This window comes from Chelonia mydas, chromosome 15, assembly GCF_015237465.2.
Source record: "Chelonia mydas isolate rCheMyd1 chromosome 15, rCheMyd1.pri.v2, whole genome shotgun sequence".
NCBI classification, from domain to species: domain Eukaryota; kingdom Metazoa; phylum Chordata; order Testudines; family Cheloniidae; genus Chelonia; species Chelonia mydas.
Genome location: NC_057856.1, coordinates 919,730 through 936,403, shown reverse-complemented (window position 1 = coordinate 936,403; position 16,674 = coordinate 919,730). Strand labels below are relative to the sequence as shown.

The 16,674-nt window shown below is 48.3% G+C and overlaps 1 protein-coding gene across 1 annotated transcript; it reads right to left on the bottom strand.

Annotated features, from left to right (window-relative positions):
• Window positions 1-484: 484 nt before the first annotated feature.
• On the bottom strand, window positions 485-16,594 carry LOC119563799 (HORMA domain-containing protein 2-like; the record flags this gene model as incomplete). Its single annotated transcript, XM_037878993.1, has 5 exons — window positions 485-1,654; window positions 9,027-9,277; window positions 10,269-10,420; window positions 15,115-15,182; window positions 16,523-16,594. Coding segments are annotated over 5 exons (627 nt in total), but the record flags the coding sequence as incomplete, so codon positions are not given.
• Window positions 16,595-16,674: the final 80 nt, after the last annotated feature.

Sequence of the window (16,674 nt, the reverse complement as noted above, 5' to 3'; positions counted from 1 at the left end):
TAAGATTTTGTCATGGATCTTTCTGGTAAAAGTCAGGGACAGGTCATCGGCTTCGGTGAATTTTTCTTTATTGCCCGTGACCTGCCCCTGACTTTTACTAAAAAGATCCATCACAAAATGGGGAGCCACTGAGCAGCTGTGGGGGCCTGGCAGGGAGCTCCGGGGTCCCCCAGCACCATGAGGGCTTGGAGCTCCAGGTTCCCCCTCTCTCTCAGCCCTGAGCTGCGGTGTCCCCCACCACCAGAGGCCAGGAGCTGCAGGGGCCAGCCAGGAGCTGTGGAGTTCCCCCTTGCCCCTGGCTGCTCAGAGCCCTCTGGCACCGGCAGCAGCAAGAAGCTGCGGGGTCCCTCCTGCTGCCCACAGTGGCTGGGAGCTTCCGGGTCCGCCCGACTGCCTTGGGTGGCAGGGGTACCCTGTAGCTTCCAACCGCCAGCAGGTAAAGTCATGGAGGTCTTCGGAAGTCTGTGACTTCTGCGACCTCCGTCATAAAATCGTAGCCTTAGTCATATTTTTACAGTGCTGCTAAACTGTTTTTAACTTGTATATTTGCACTTTGTTTCCTGTCTCTTTGCACACAATAAAATTATATTTTTGGAAACTCTGAGAATATTTATTAGTTTATACTAAGCATAAATGAGCCATTACAAAGTTGATTATGGGAGTCAATAACCTTGACATATTTAAGATCTTTACACACCAGGCTCACTAATTCATAAAAGTATCACACAACACCACTATAGCTGACTGTTAAATGCTCTTTTTAGGCCTCCCTTAGCTATACAGCTCCATGGTTGGCTCTTCTAACAGCTGTTGTGTACTGTGGAGCAGGAGATGCTTAATGGCTTTGCACACTTGGATGAGACTGGCCCTCACTGTGGATTTTCTGGACTGACTGCTCACTGACTCTTAGCAATCTGGTGTTGCAAGCTTCCAAGGTGTGATCGCCACTTGCTTCTCCACTGTCCTTGCAGCTCTCTTTTGGTGTTCATGCGCTGGGATGAGCTCGGCACACAGATCCAGGAATATGGCCTTGTGCATGCGAAAGTTCTGCATCGTCCCAAACCTGCATTACGATGCAGCCCACCAGTCAGTGCTCTTTTCTCCGCCCCAGAAGCGCCAATCCCCATGGAGATGCTCTGTGAATGCCAACAGCAACCCAACGTTTTTATCTGCAGCATCCACCAGCACCCAGTCATCACCATCAGATCTCTCTTCTTCCTCCTCACACCACCAGTTGCAACAGTACTTGTTGAAATTCCACAAATACAGTAGAATCGTGTGTCTGGTTAAAAAACGTGTATTGGACCTGCCAACAATCCAGCTTTCAGAAATGGAAATATTTTGCTCTCCAGAAGGCTGCTTGTAACAGGTTCCCCAATGTTAAGGTTCGTTCTGGAATGTCTGATTCCTCTGGGTTTAGTGTGCATTTATAAGCTTGACAAGCCTAACCTGTTCTTTGACTTCAGTTGGGCCTGTGTTAATTGACAAGAATGGTACTTGTCCTGCAGTGTCAGGCTTGTATTGTACAGGAATCGCCTCAAATACCCGAGAGAAAACAGAGCTTAAGAAATCAGTGGGTGGAAAGTTTAACTGCAGATATCTGATTGTGACAGGCACTGGCTGTCATTCTGGTAACCAGATCCCCGTGGCTCTCCTGTAACAGAATAGGAGACATTTATTTTTGTATTTTACACCAGCTCTATTTTCATACCACGTGAACATTTGTGTCACCCTTTTACAATGAAAGGGTTATTGTGAAAACAGATGTTAGGGAAGTGTGGCCTGGTGGCCCTGGGCACAGGCCTGGCATCCAGGAACATTTTGGTTCTGGCTTGGACATGAATTCCCTCTACGGTCTAGAGAAAATTATTTTGTCATTTATTTCAGGACCCTACTTTCAGAAACCTGTGGGGAGCCAACAGAAGTCTCCCAAGATTCCCTCAGCATAGCCCATCTATCAGAGCTTATATAAAATAATTACAGAAAACCACCACTGAAACAACCGAAAAAGGAATGGGATGAACAAAGGAATGAGAGGAGGGCATGCACTCTTTCACATAGGAATTACCACGGGACGAGTGATAATCATTTTTGTTCAATATCTTCATAAATAATCTGGAGGATGGTGTGGATTGCACTCTCAGCAAATTTGCGGATGATACTAAACGAGGAGGAGTGGTAGATACGCTGGAGGGCAGGGATAGGATACAGAGGGACCTAGACAAATTGGAGGATTGGGCCAAAAGAAATCTGATGAGGTTCAGTAAGGATAAGTGCAGGGTCCTGCACTTAGGACAGAAGAACCCAATGCACTGCTACAGACTAGGGACCGAATGGCTAGGCAGCAGTTCTGCGGAAAAGGACCTAGGGGTGACAGTGGACAAGAAGCTGGATATGAGTCAACAGTGTGCCCTTGTTGCCAAGAAGGCCAGTGGCATTTTGGGATGTATAAGTAGGGGCATAGCGAGCAGATCGAGGGACGTGATTGTCCCCCTCTATTCGACATTGGTGAGGCCTCATCTGGAGTACTGTGTCCAGTTTTGGGCCCCACACTACAAGAAGGATGTGGATAAATTGGAGAGAGTCCAGCGAAGGGCAACAAAAATGATTAGGGGTCTGGAACACATCACTTATGAGGAGAGGCTGAGGGAACTGGGATTGTTTAGTCTACAGAAGAGAAGAATGAGGGGGGATTTGATAGCTGCTTTTAACTATCTGAGAGGTGGCTCCAGAGAGGATGGTTCTAGACTATTCTCAGTGGTAGAAGAGGACAGGACAAGGAGTAATGGTCTCAAGTTGCAGTGGGGGAGGTTTAGGTTGAATATTAGGAAAAAAATTTTCACTAGGAGGGTGGTGAAACACTGGAATTCGTTACCTAGGGAGGTGGTAGAATCTTCTTCCTTAGAAGTTTTTAAGGTCAGGCTTGACAAAGCCCTGGCTGGGATGATTTAGTTGAGGATTGGCCCTGCTTTGAGCAGGGGGTTGGACTAGATGACCTCCTGAGGTCCCTTCCAACTCTGATATTCTATGATTCTATGATAACTGCTCTCTCTACCCTGTCCAGAAGCTGCTGCTGAGACCGGGACTCGATAGATGATGACGACTCTCCGGACCACGATCACCATTGGAATAGCTACCGCAGCAGAGAATGGCAATGAACAACAATGATTCAGGTGAGAGGCCTAACTAACTTCCACCCTAACCCCTTTGCGACGCCCTGTCTGCAGGTGAGAGCCCTAACCACTCAAGGTAAAACCCTGTGCATGGATGGATGCTTCCCTTCAAATAATAAACCCGAACAATAATCTACATATTTTCCCTTCCGAGGTGAGCTGTTATCTAGGTGGATAACTGGTGTCTGACCGCTTCCCTTCTTTCCAAGGTAAGAGCAAAAGGAGAAGCAACGCCTTCCCGCTCTTTCCCAGCCTAGATAATCCTTTCATTGTCTAGCAACTAGCCACTAGATTTCCCGCCTTTTTTTCCTGAAGGGAATAAAAAGGCTGTCCAACATGGCGGCCTATTTGTTCTTTACAAACCAAAATCGTGAACGATAAACAAAACCATCTAAACACCATCACCAAGTATTAGGTCATAATTTGAATAGGGTGGAATTTACAGTGTGGCCTGGTGGCCCTGAGCACAGGCCTGGCAACCAAGAACATTTTGGTTCTGGCTTGAACACAAATTCCCTCTATGGTCTAGAGAAAGTCACTTAGGCCATGATCACAAGGGGTCCCAGGGACTGCAATACTGAACGTCACAGCACCTAATTTCTGGGTGCCTAGAAAATCACAGGAACAGCACTGAGATCCACCAAACTTGAGGCAGGCGCCTAGGCTCCCATACAAACACCTAAGTTAGCCGATAGGGGATGCAGACAAAAGGGGTGTGTGCTGAGTCCCCCCCCCTCTGAGTTGGGCATCTCAGTCCAGGTTTCAAAGAGGCACCTCGCTCTGCTTGCGACTCGTGAACCTGGAGAAGAGAAGCATTCTGCCGCCCAACCACGTGGTGTGTGGGGTCCATCAGCGGCTGCTTAACTCCATACGAAACAGCCGTGAGTGCGGGGAAAGAGGCAGCCCCCCTTTGTAACCTTCAGCCCAGGAGTTAGGGTACTCAGTCAGACTATAGAAGACACCCCCTTCAAGTCCCTCCTCTGCCAGAGTGGGAGAAAAGATTTGAACAGGGATTTGCCACCACTAGGCTATGGAAGATGCTGATGTGGGGGGCATCCCTCAATCTCCTATTGAAACTGTTCCACTTTAATTTAATATGAATTGGGACAGAGAAAGAGCTAGAATGACCTCCTCTTTCCAGTTCTTTTGTGTGGAGCCAGGTGGCCTCCAAGCACGCCTACTGGATTAGGCCCTCGATGCAACTTAGGTGGCCAAACACCTATCGGTCCCCGGTGCCTGGATCACTCTGGGGCTTAGGCAGGAGCTAGGTGCCTGGAATGAGGCAGCAAGTGTGGTTGCTCAGAGGCAGAAATGTAGGCACCTAGGAAACTTTTACTGCAAAAACTTAGGTGGAAAGTGACTTTAGTTGCAACAGGGTTAAACGGCAGTCATGTTGGACTTTTCTCGATAACAGTTATGCCTAAAAACAGGCTTTAGGCACCTAAGTACTTTCATGGCTCCCACACTTACCTCTCTGTTCCTGTTTATTCATCTGTAAAATAATACCTCCCTCACAATAGGGTTGGGAGCTTTAATTAATTGTTTGCAAAAGTGCTTCGAAGACGAAGTCTGCTTTGTACTAGCACAGCCGCAGGCTTACGATCTGCATGATACAAACACTTGGGAGAAAAAGTCATATTCCAATTGTCTGCCACAGTGGAAGGAGTTTTATTTTAAAATTGGGCGTGGGATCAGATCCTTACAGATTTCTGCTGTAGCCAGAATTGTCCTTTTGCTTTTTGCACCCAAAAGAACTACACTGCTGAAACTGAAAGCTGAGTAACTTTTGGATGTTTCTCTCTGCCTTTGGGCTCGTCCACACAGGAGAGTTTTGCCAGTTATACCAGTATACTTACACTGGCATAATTGAGCCAATATCGTGATACCAGTACACACTCCTATATGCCCAGTTATTCCAGAATAAGAGTGGCTTGATTTGGTTTAGTTTAAAATCCTTCCAACAAAAGCTATAGCAAAGGCAGCCCTCTGATATTACACACAAGGTGTTATAGCAGTATAACTACACTGGTTTATATTCACACCTTACCTTATACTGGTATAACTTTCCCATGTTCATAAGCTCTTAGACACAAAGGTCACATGGAAGGTCTAAGCTGTATTCCCTACTCTGGCACGGACTTTTGTGTGAACTTAGACAAATCACATATTTTCTGGGCCTCATTTATTCCATCTGCAAATTGTGATACTTGCCTCCCCCACCACATGTGGGCTGGGAAGCTTAACTTATTTAAGTTTGCAAAGTACTTTGAGATCCTCAGGTGGAAAGCACTATACATGTACAAATTATTGCTATACTCAGAGCCTTCCCATTGCCAGTGAACTGGAAAAGACTCAGAAGGATAAGTAACAGGCTGCATTGTCATCTTCCACAGGAAAAAAAAAATCTAACCGTCCTTTTTTTGTAAAAATCTCTTTTTATTATATTACGTAACGTCTCATCCACTTTGCAGCTGATGCTCCATTCCTGCATCCCCTTTCCGCTGTCATTCTAACCTGGGACTGAAAAGACACCACAACACCATGAAGCATTTAGTACACGAGGACAATTGCAGCCGTGGATTTTGCTCACATACCAGGCATATTCAGCAGCAGTGAAGCAGTTAAGCCTCTGAAGTTAGGTAGCATTACTCATGCGGCTAGCATGGTGCTGGAGATTTTATTTCATTCAGTGAGGTGGTACAGCTATCATAGGTGCCAACTTTCCCAGGCGCTGGTGGGCGCTTGCGCCCCCCCCCCCGCCCTGACTCCACCCTTTCCCCGCCCCCATTCCAACCCCTTCCCCAAAGTCCGCGCCCCAACTCTGCCCCCACCCTGCCCCTATTGGACCCCTTCCCCAAATCCCTGCCTCTTCCCCGAGTGCGCCGAGTTCCCCCTCCTCCCCACTCCCTCCCAGCTGTTTCGCGGCCTAAGTGCTGGGAGCAAGGGGGAAAAAGCGGCACGTGGCATGCTCAGGGGAGGAGGCGGAGGTGAGCTGGGGCTGCGGGGGGCGGGGCGGGGAGCTGACGGTGGGTGCAGAGCACCCACCAATTTTTCCCCATGGGTGCTCCAGCCCCAGAGCACCCACAGAGTCAGCGCCTATGACAGATATGGGAAAGTGCTACCACCCTGGCGCACAAGGAAAAAACACAAACGTCCCATCGACTTCCCTGGGCACTGAATCAAGCCCCTTAATGATTGACTGGCTATTGAAAGCTCAGCTAATCATGTCATTCTAGAGAGACATCTGCTCCTGAAACAACGAGGAGCCTGGTGGCACCTTAAAGACTAACAGATTTCTTTGGGCATAAGCTTTCGTGGGTAAAAACCACACTTCTTCAGATGCGTGGAGTGTCTTTGTGGATACAGACAAACATGGCTCCCCCTCCGATATCTGCTATCGATGTCGGCAAACCCTGTGGGTTGCGGGCATCTGAGGGATGAGGACTATGGAGGCAAAGCGCCCATCCAGGCCCTGCTGGGTCCGTCTGTGAGTCAGGTGAACGGCAGCCATTGCGTTCCGGGCTGTGTTCCCTTTGCAGCATCCGTCAAGCGGCGCAGTGGTCGGGGGGGATAGCTCAGTGGTTTGAGCAGTGGCCTGTGAAACCCAGGGTTGTAAGTTCAACACTTGAGGGGACCATTTCGGGATCTGGGGCAGAACTTGGGGATCGGTCCTGCTTTGAGCAGGGGGTGGGACTAGATGATCTCCTGAGGTCCCTGCCAGCCCTGATCTTCTAGGATACTACTACTAGGACTCTAAGGTTCGCCAAAGGGCCCTGCTGGCGATGGGCCAGGGACGGGCTGAGCCTGCCGTGGGTGAGGTGGGACATGCAGCAGCCTCATCGTCAGAGGGAAGCCCAGCGAATGGAGGCTGCACACGGCGCCATCTCCAGCCGCCTGGCCTCTCCCGTCCCGCGGGGCATCGTCAGCCTTCGCCCACAGCGGCCCTGGGCCAGGTGGGATCCAGGGGACCCTCTTCAGAGACCCGGCACTCAGGGACGGGGTGGCTGCCCCTCCGCCCCGCTAGCGCCACCCCGCCGGGGAGAGCGCAGGGCGGCCGGGCTCCGGCGGGGGCCAGGCCCGGGGCTGGCGGAGGGGCCGTGGCCCTGAGGGAGTGAGGAGGACTCCGCCGGGGCCGCCTTTCCTGCTGGTGGCGGAAGCGCCCTTTGACCCCGGAAGTGCCCGGCCGGGGGAGGCGGGGCGGAGCTGTCAGAGCCGGACTGGCCGGTAACGGGCCGGAGCCGCCGGTCAGCGCGCAGGGACCAGCCGGGTGGGGGGTGGGTCGGGGAGGTGAGGGTGGCTGGGGGCAGAGGGACAATCCAGAAAAGCTGGATTACTCGGCTACAAACAATTGGCTCCCTGAATTGATCTCTGTCATAAATAGAAAGGGAAGGCTAACCACCTTTAAATCCTTCCTGACCAGAGGAAAAACCCTTTCACCTGTAAAGGGTTAAGAAGCTAGGATAACCTCGCTGGCACCTGACCAATGACGAGACAAGATACTTTCAAAGCTGGAGGGGGGAAACAAAGTGTTCTCTCTCTCTGTCTGTGTGATGCTTTTGCCGGGACCAGAGCAGGAATGCAGGTCAGAACTCCTGTAAAGAGTTAGTAAGCAATCTAGTTAGATATGTGTTAGATTCTGTTTTGTTTAATGGCTGGTAACATAAGCTGTGCTGGATGGAATGTATATTCCTGTTTTTGTGTCTTTTTGTAACTTAAGGTTTTGCCTAGAGGGATTCTCTATGTTTTGAATCTGACTACTCTGTAAGGTATTTCCCTTCCTGTTTTCCAGAGGTTTTTCTTTTACTTTTTCTTCAATTAAAAATTCTCTTTTAAGAACCTGATTGCTTTTTCCTTGTTCTTAAGAGCCAAAGGTTTGGGTCTGTGTTCACCTATGCAAATTGGTGAGGATTTTTATCAAGCCTTCCCCAGGAAAGGGGGTGGAGGGCTTTGGGGGATATTTTGGGGGGAATACATCTCTAAGTAGGCTCTTTCCCTGTTCTTTGTTTAACACGCTTGGTAGTGGCAGCATAAGGTCCAAGGACAAAAGGTAAAAGTTTGTACCTTGGGGAAGTTTTAACCTAAGCTGGTAAGGATAATCTTAGTGGGTCTTTCATGCAGGTCCCCACATCTGTACCCTAGAGTTCAGAGTGGGGAAGGAACCTTGACAATCTCCTTCACAGATTCTCATGCTCAGATTGTGCACTCAGAACAAAAACCTGGTACAACTTACAAATCAACGTCAGGTCACTTACTACTGGGAAAATTTTAAAACACTGGTCCACACCTAGACCCAATGGACAAGAAGAACCAGGATGGGTCTATGGAGAAGTCACATTCAGAGACCATAAATTACAACTATGTAACCCAGTTCCCCATCATTCTGCCTTCCTTCCTACACTGCCAGTATGCAATCCTAGGAGTTGTACCAGTGATTTCAATGAGGCCATGATTTCACCCCCAGTGTTCAAGACTAGAGACATTATTACGACGTCCAAACCAAGAGTTTTAGCACCAGCAGCCGTTGTACAGGTTTTCACCCATAGATTGTAAAGCTCTTTACAAGGGTGGGTTGGTGTCTTTAGCCTCGTTTTGCAGATGGGGCAAATGAGATACAGAGAGAGGATGTGACTTGCCCGGTGAGTCAGTGCAATGTTGGGAAAAAAACGTTAGGTCTACTGACGTCTAGCACCCTGCTCATGGCACTACAGCACTGCTGCCATACCTCAGAATACTGCTAAGCAAGAACAGGTTAAAGCTGGAATTCTTAGAAAACGTCTCTCTTTTCAGGGGAGACTATAAAGGCAGAGCCCACTCCCCATAGTAACTGCTGGTGACTTGGAGCCATTTCCTTACCTTGGTAATACCCTCTTCTTCTTCGTCACAATCCAGCCCTTGATGGGAGATCTCAGTAGGGCCGTTCTCCTGCATCAGGCTGCTTCCCAATGTCCTCATCCTCCTGCTCTCAGTTGTCACTCTTACTTTCAGGATATGAAACCCAGTGGATATGGACCCAACTTTCAGGTTGACAGGATCTCCATCAAACAACAGGTTATCTGGGCTGCTGTCTTCCTTAAAGCCAGGGGGCTGGTAATCATCAGGAGTTACTGCGCAGGAAAGAGGGTCCTCGGTTGATAGAGAGACTAAATTCTAAGCCACTTTAATCTGCAATAATGGACAAATCCAGAACCTAGCCCAAGTAATTAGACGCGGCTCTGGATAGATTCAATTGGGGTGTGAAGTGCAAAGGAAACATCGTCCCCAGGACATCAAAGCTTCTGCAGCCCAATGGCGAGAGAAGCCTCCACAAGTCTTTCTGCAGCCCCCTGTTGCCCAGATATACGTGGGTAACCCCACTATCTTCATATTCTCCCCTCATTTACATCATCTAACCCAGCTGAAGGCAGTGAGGTTGAAGAGGTGCAACTGGGCAGCATTTGCTCTACAGAATCTTTATTATTAGTGAAGATACACAAGAAAGAAAGAGACCAGTTTAATGTCAGATCGAAGTTTGCGGGGCTGGCACCTAGGAGGAAAAAATATCTTTTTATGCGTAAACTTGCAGTGGCTTGGTGGTCTAGTGGAAACCTCCTGCTTTGTATGCAAATTCAAATCCTGGCTAATCTCTTACAGAAGTGATAAAAATTCTGTCCTATGATCTATTATGCAAGATGTCAGACTAGATTATCATAACAGTCCTTTCTGGCTTCAAAGTCTATTAACAGAGCACATCTGATCCAGAGTCACTCAGAGATAATAAACTTGGGCCTCTGTGTTGCCATTTATACACTCACTTTCTGGAGAAATACCAGAAGTATTTTTGCTCCTCATACTGAGGTAAAGGGAAAGGATGTGTCCCTTTTCCATTGCCCAGCTGTATTTCTTACACCGTTTGTGACTATTTCCTTAAAAAGCAGGTGCCACATTTTTATGCACTGAATGGCACTATTCTGTTTTGCATGCTGTCTCATCACAACAGCTTTCTGGGTCCAGATTTCACCTTTCTAGCCTTTGTTCCCTTTTACGGTGGCATGCGTTGCTCATGGGAGCTAACAGGAGGGGAAATCAGCTCGACGGGGCAGACTGTTTTCCACTTACCATCACTGTAGTAGAAGAGTTTCATGGTGAGGATAATGTCATTGGGAAGGGGCCCGAGGTTCTGCATTAAGAGGTACAGCTTACGGATCAGCAGGATGCTACCTTTCTTAATCTCTTCACTGCTCACCCCCTTTGCAAAGCTCATTTTGGTGCTGTAGCCAAAATAAAAGAGCAACTGAATCATTAATGTCCAAACCCCAATTAAAAATATTCAGCTCCCACTGGTTTGTCTTCCACTACAGTAACAGAGCTTCAGTGCTTTCATGTAGGCCTAGCATGAATAGGGAAGTGACGCAGACCTTCAACAGTGGGAGATGGCATGAAGGAACACAATAGTCCAGAGTTAAGAATCGTGTAATTGACAAGTGAACAGATATTGTAACTGGGGCAATAAACTTCATTACACAAGCGTCATGATTCACTTGTTAGTACATGACTAAACTGGGCACAAGCAGCCACAATGCAAGTGCCTTTCACCTACTTGACTAGCTTCTAAATAATTTTCCTCTAAGGGATGGAGGGAATTGGGTGAGAATCACATGTACAACAAACTCAAAGAGGTTATGTTCAAGTCCGTCCTGTTCTAATTGAAGTGTGTTGAATGCCCTAACTTCAGTCCTAACATGACATGCTAGTCCAGGGATAAAATTTTCAAGCGTGCCTAAGAGACACAGGACCCTAACTCCATTGATTCTCAGTGAGACTTAGGCTCCTACATGTAGTTTATTCAAAGAACAGGACATTTTAATGAGGCCTGTAACCCATTTAGAAAGTCTTTGAGAGCATACAGGCTTGCTACCACAAGTTACAAAAAGTTGAGATGATTTAAGAAAAGGCTTTTTTCTGGAAAGATAAAAGGACGTAGCCCTAAGTATGTCTAGTGAGTAGAGTTTAGTGTCTGTAGGAGAATCTTGAAGCTTACGAAAACATATTGGTAAGGCAATAAATTATATGGAAGACCAAAAATGCTTTTGGTAAAAAATCTGGATGATGCCTTAGGAAACAAAGTATACAGAGAATGAACCATCAAATCTTGAATTTTGGTTATCCTGCCAGCCAAGGTGATGACTACCAAACACACAGTTTTAACAGAGAAGTAAAAATAGGAGCTGCGGGAACGGCGAACCGTTGACACTGGGAGCTGCGGGGAGCCGTGCCTGCGGACGGTCAACATAAACAAAATGTCTCGCAGCCCACCAGGGGATTACCCTGACGGGCCGCGTGCCAAAGGTTGCCGACCCCTGTTTTAGTGACTGCAGCAGTCATTGAACATACTGCAGCGTCAGACATCCAGTGAGGCTTGCAGAGCTGTCTTGGCCACCAACTGGCCTTCTGTAGCCACTGCCTTCCGTTCATCTATGGTCTCCTGAGGAGGTTTTTCAGACAGATGTAAAACCTTTCCCCTGAAGAAAATTGTTGTCAGCCAATAAGGCTTGATTATCAGCTATGCGAGTCTGCAAACTAGCAGATGAGTAAACTTTTCTCCCCAGAAGATCCATCTGCTTCGGCTCCTTGTTCCTGGGTTTAGTTTAGGGGGCCCAGGCAGCTTAGAGCTTTCCTAAGCTATCACTACAACCAAAGACCCATGGCCTGGCTGTGTGACAAAGTAGTCAAACGCCTCAAAAAGTACAAATGATCTGCCCTCTTAGATGGCAAACTCGAGAATGCCTTTCATTAATAGGCATGGTCCAACAACCCTGGGATACCGGGTGCAGGATGTCAATAAGTTATGTGACCTCTCCTGGACATTCTCCAGGAGAATCTCTAAAGTACCCACCATTCTTTTAAGGGGGTCCTTAAACGCCCTGACATTGCGTATTGTGGACATATCAGACAGAGTCATGGTCTTGTCAGATGGCCAGGGAACAGGTTGGTCCTCATAGTCCTCCATGAGGACTTCCTCACCAATTTTCAGGAGTTCCTGATGAGATGAATGAGACTCCCTAAAAGAATCCCTAAGGGAAAAGGGCAATTTTACTCTGGATCTCGATGAATCTCTTGAAATCCTGGGAGCGGGTTGGCTTCTCAAGGCCTCTCCCTTAGCCTAAAGGGAGGAGCCAATAAACCCAGGGTTCACGTAAAAGCAGGGGATAGCAAATGATTAAACAGGAATGGGAGTGAGGGTCACAGGGTCAAAAGCAGGAAGCCAGAGCGGGACGCTGAGCAGAGAACCCCAGATAAGGCCCACTGCTCCTCGAAGGTGACCAGGGAGCCAGTGGATGCGGCCAAGAGGAACTCTATGTGGATATGTGAGCAAAGCAAGAAGCGGAAGAACCCCACAGTCACAGAGCACTTCCCTGTCCAGCATCCTCCTCCTGGTATGGTGGATGGCCACTTTGGCCAGCGCCAGGAAGAAGATGACCAGGAGGTCTTGCAACTTCATGGGGCCACGGATAGGGTGTGCAGACATCAGAAGGTCCGGGGAAAAGTGCAGCCAGAAGCTGAGGAGAAGGTTCTGGAGGAGGAGCCAGAAAAGGGGCTGCAGCCTGATGCATTTGAGATAGATGTGCACCAGGATCTCCCTCATGCCACAGAAGGGGAAAGTGTCAGGAAGGGGGCTGTACTGCACCAAGTACATGCCTGTGCACACGGTTCTATGAAGGAGCCACCAACTAATATTCCCGGCGGGCCATGGAACCAAAGTGGCCCAGCAGGGCTCCTCACCCTCCACAGGTGGTAAGAGGCCCTGCCATTTGGTGTCGGGGCAGGAGACGAGGGTGAGGAAATTAAAAGTATGGAGCATGAGCATGTACAGCTGTGTCCTAGGCATGGTTCAGTAACGCAGAGGGGGCGGCAGGAGCTCGCAGGGGCAGGCACCGATGACAAGGTCCAGAGGGTCAGGGGCAGGCGGGAAGCATCCTCCCACAGGCTGGTTCTTGACACACATAAATAAGCAGTCAATGGAAGAGGCTGAGGTCTCCACAGAGACCAAGAGGGCCAGGTTTACAAACCACATGGGAAAGGCATATGATACTACAAATGTGGAAACCAGGGCATGAGACCTCTCTGAAGCACTCCTTCCAAGGCCATTCACATGTTGCTAGGTGAGGTGGAGACTTCCTAGAAGGGCTCCTGATGCCATGCAAAGATGAGGATGCAAATGTATAAAATTCCTTTCACAGAGGTGCTGATTCCTGAGGTGTAGAAGAGGAAGAGCCTCACATCTGACAGCATAAGAGATAGTCACCAACACCACAGAGGCTGGACACGGAAAAAATTTCATCTTCGGAACATTCGGCTGTGGTACCAAAAGAGTCCTGCATACTAGAGAAAAAGGACAGAAATCTAGCAGTGGGGACTCCTGTTCCAAAGTGATAGAAGGTGATGTCAAAGCCACTTTAGTGGATGAAGAAGGAAGCACCCATGACTCCAAGATATATGGTACTGATGCCCACAGTACCGAGATAATGTTGCCAGTCACCGAAGGTATAGGATGCAGTACCATAGCTAAGGAACATGATCCTCCCAGTCTTTGAAGGCTCACAATACCAGTGTGGTTTCAAAGGAGCCATTTTAGACAAGTCCTCTTCTTTGTTGGTACCAGGGATGGCAATCGATGCTGAGCCCTGTCTGGAGATCTTTCTTCTTTTCTGGCTCCGGCAGCAGGAACTACTGATTGACCTGAGGAGGACTGACAAGAAGACTCAGAGTGCTTGACAGCAGCATGAAGTCTTCTGAGGACAAAGATCTGTCTCCCAGAGAGATGTCTCTTACAGCTGAAGCACTCATTGAAACTGGTTTCAAAGTCAGAAGAGACTGTTCCCAAGGGGGTACCTCAGAGTCAGACACACTCCACGTAGATCTTTCCATTAAAAATAATTTTAAACCGGCATCATGAGCCCTCTGTATGTGCTTAGAAAGAGTTATAAATTGCACACTAGCTAGGGATATGAGACTCCCCTAAACACTTTCTAGATGCATCATGGGCAGGCAGAACAGTCTTGCAGGCAGGGCAGATTTTAAAGCTCAGAGACCTGTTCTCTGCCATCAGACTTACTCCTTGGTACTGAGGAAAGACTCATGGAAAGCAAAATTGCTTTAATTTATGTTTGTTTGTTTTAGCAGCAAGCTTAACTAAAACTTATCAAGAAAATACACTAACTCCAAGCTAACTACCTACAACCGTAAACTACTAAAATGCTAAGAGGAAGCAGGAGGACACTGTGGGCTGTGACTTGCTACCATGGGCAGTGAGAAAGAACTGAGTAGCTGTTGGGGCTGCCCCTCCTTTTACACCCTGCCGTAGGGGGCAGATGGGGCACATGTACAGCCCCAGCAGACACTGGCAGCTAAAAGATTCCAGGCTCACGCACACAGGGCACACGCACCTACAGTGGGAGCCGAACAAATGTTTGAAGAAGAACAATCCCCATGGTGTCGATATTATGCTGCACGCCAGGGTGGGTCATTGGCAGCCAGAGATCGAACGAGGGACCTCTGAATTTCAAAGCACGACACTCCTGCCTAAAGTACAACCCCCTGCTCAGTTAGCCAAGGCTGTAGTAGGCTCATCAAACTCTACGTGTGGCCCAGCCGCCACCAGCAGAGTGCTACCCAGAGTGGGTGTGGGATACATCGATCTTGTCCTTAATTCAGCTCTGCTGCATCGAGATGTTACAGCACATGTACTGTGATATGTAAGCTCATCAGCGCAGGAATTCAGATCCTGCAGGATGCTGAGTGCCCTTAATTTCCACTGAGTTCAATAGCAGATGAAGCCATTCAGCCCCTCGTGATATTGGAGGGGTGCATGATACAATCACAAGGGACAGTTTTCACTTTAAAAATGTTTTGATGAAGCAAATTTATCACTGTGTATTTTTCAGAAATAAAACAGAGCCATTACCTGAGGATGTCCATCTGGGGCCCGTCCTTTGTATACTTGAATTTGAACTGATACAGCTCAGTCACCCTCTAGACATTCACAAAGGGAGCAGAAAAAAACAAGTCTTTCAGCAACATGCTGCCAAAGAAAGCCCAAAAGATTGTGGAGGAAACTCTCTGGTGTCCATGCTTCCTCATTCCTACGCCTGTCTAGCAGCATCAAATTATTGACTAGGCTCCATTTTGATCTCAAAAATCATCTGCAGATTTTCTTAAAAGAAGCAAATACAAACCCACTTCTGGGCTGAGAAGAAACATGAGAAACTCCAACTCAAAAGGAAGTTGGAGGAGAAAAAGCAGGAGCCACTTAAAACAGGAGGCCATAATGCAAACGGCATGCGAACCAGAGCGTACACCAGTGACGCTATGGTTCGGGCTGGTCGAAAATTCCGCATCCAAATGGGTTTCCGATGGAACACTGGGTTTCTGACTAAATAATTTTTTGTCAAAATTTTTTGCCTGAGCACAGAAAAATGTCGATTTTGAAATGCTGCTGCAGGGTCTCATGGGAGCTGCAGTCCAGGTGCCTCTTGCTCCCATTTTCCTCAAGGGCCAGGCTCCCCAGCCAGACTACATCTGCGTGATGCACCCGGGCCACGCAACTGCCATTGCCAAGAGGGACCTGTGGTGCCCCCTGGCCACGCCCTTCCCTTGCCAAGAGGGGGCCTGTGGTGCATCATGGGAGATGCAGTCCTTCCAGGGAACTCGTAGAGGTGAATGGGAGCGCGAGGCGTTGGAACTACAACTCCTGTGGGACAGCGGCAGCAGATCAGAATGAAAATATTTCCGTTTTCGATATTTTGCTGAAAACTCAACATTTTCTGGGGAAAATAAGAAACCATCAACAGCTCTGGCTATAACACATTTAAAGGGCGTTTCGGTAAGGTTTTGGAGGGGGATAATAATCCCAGCCTTGGTAGCTAAGTATATGGAGTAAATTCTTGCTCTTCTTCCATGAGCCGCATTGCGGGGCAGTGGAACAGGAGTGGATGGGCAGAGGTCCCGTCTTTACAGGACAGATGACGACATAAGGAACAGTGTGCATTATCCCCAGCTCCTGCTTCTGGTCTTCAGCAGAAGGGAGCAAGGTCCTACCTATGCCCCTGAGCTACCCAACAAGCATCACCAGGTGCAACAGACAGGCCCACAGCCTAGTGCTCAACAGGGGCACTGGATCACCACTCTGCCTGGCATCCGAGTTGGTCTGCTGGGGTGAAGGAACAAGAGAAAGATGTAGCTTATGTCTCCTCGCTCAACCATGCATACCTGTCAAATCAAGGCAGAATTTAACCCTATGAGCCCATTCCAAATATAGTACAACTCACCCCTGCAATTGATTTCCCCCTAAGTAGAGCTTGACTACTCCTTACCTGTGGCTCCTTGGGATTGGTGTAAATCTGTTTTAAGAAAGTACAGTGAATGCATCTTTCTCTCTGATAAAATGCAGAGGTGAGACGTAATCAAACAACTGAATCTCTATCATGCCCTAAGAACACGGGGTATGTCTAGACTGCAATCATGG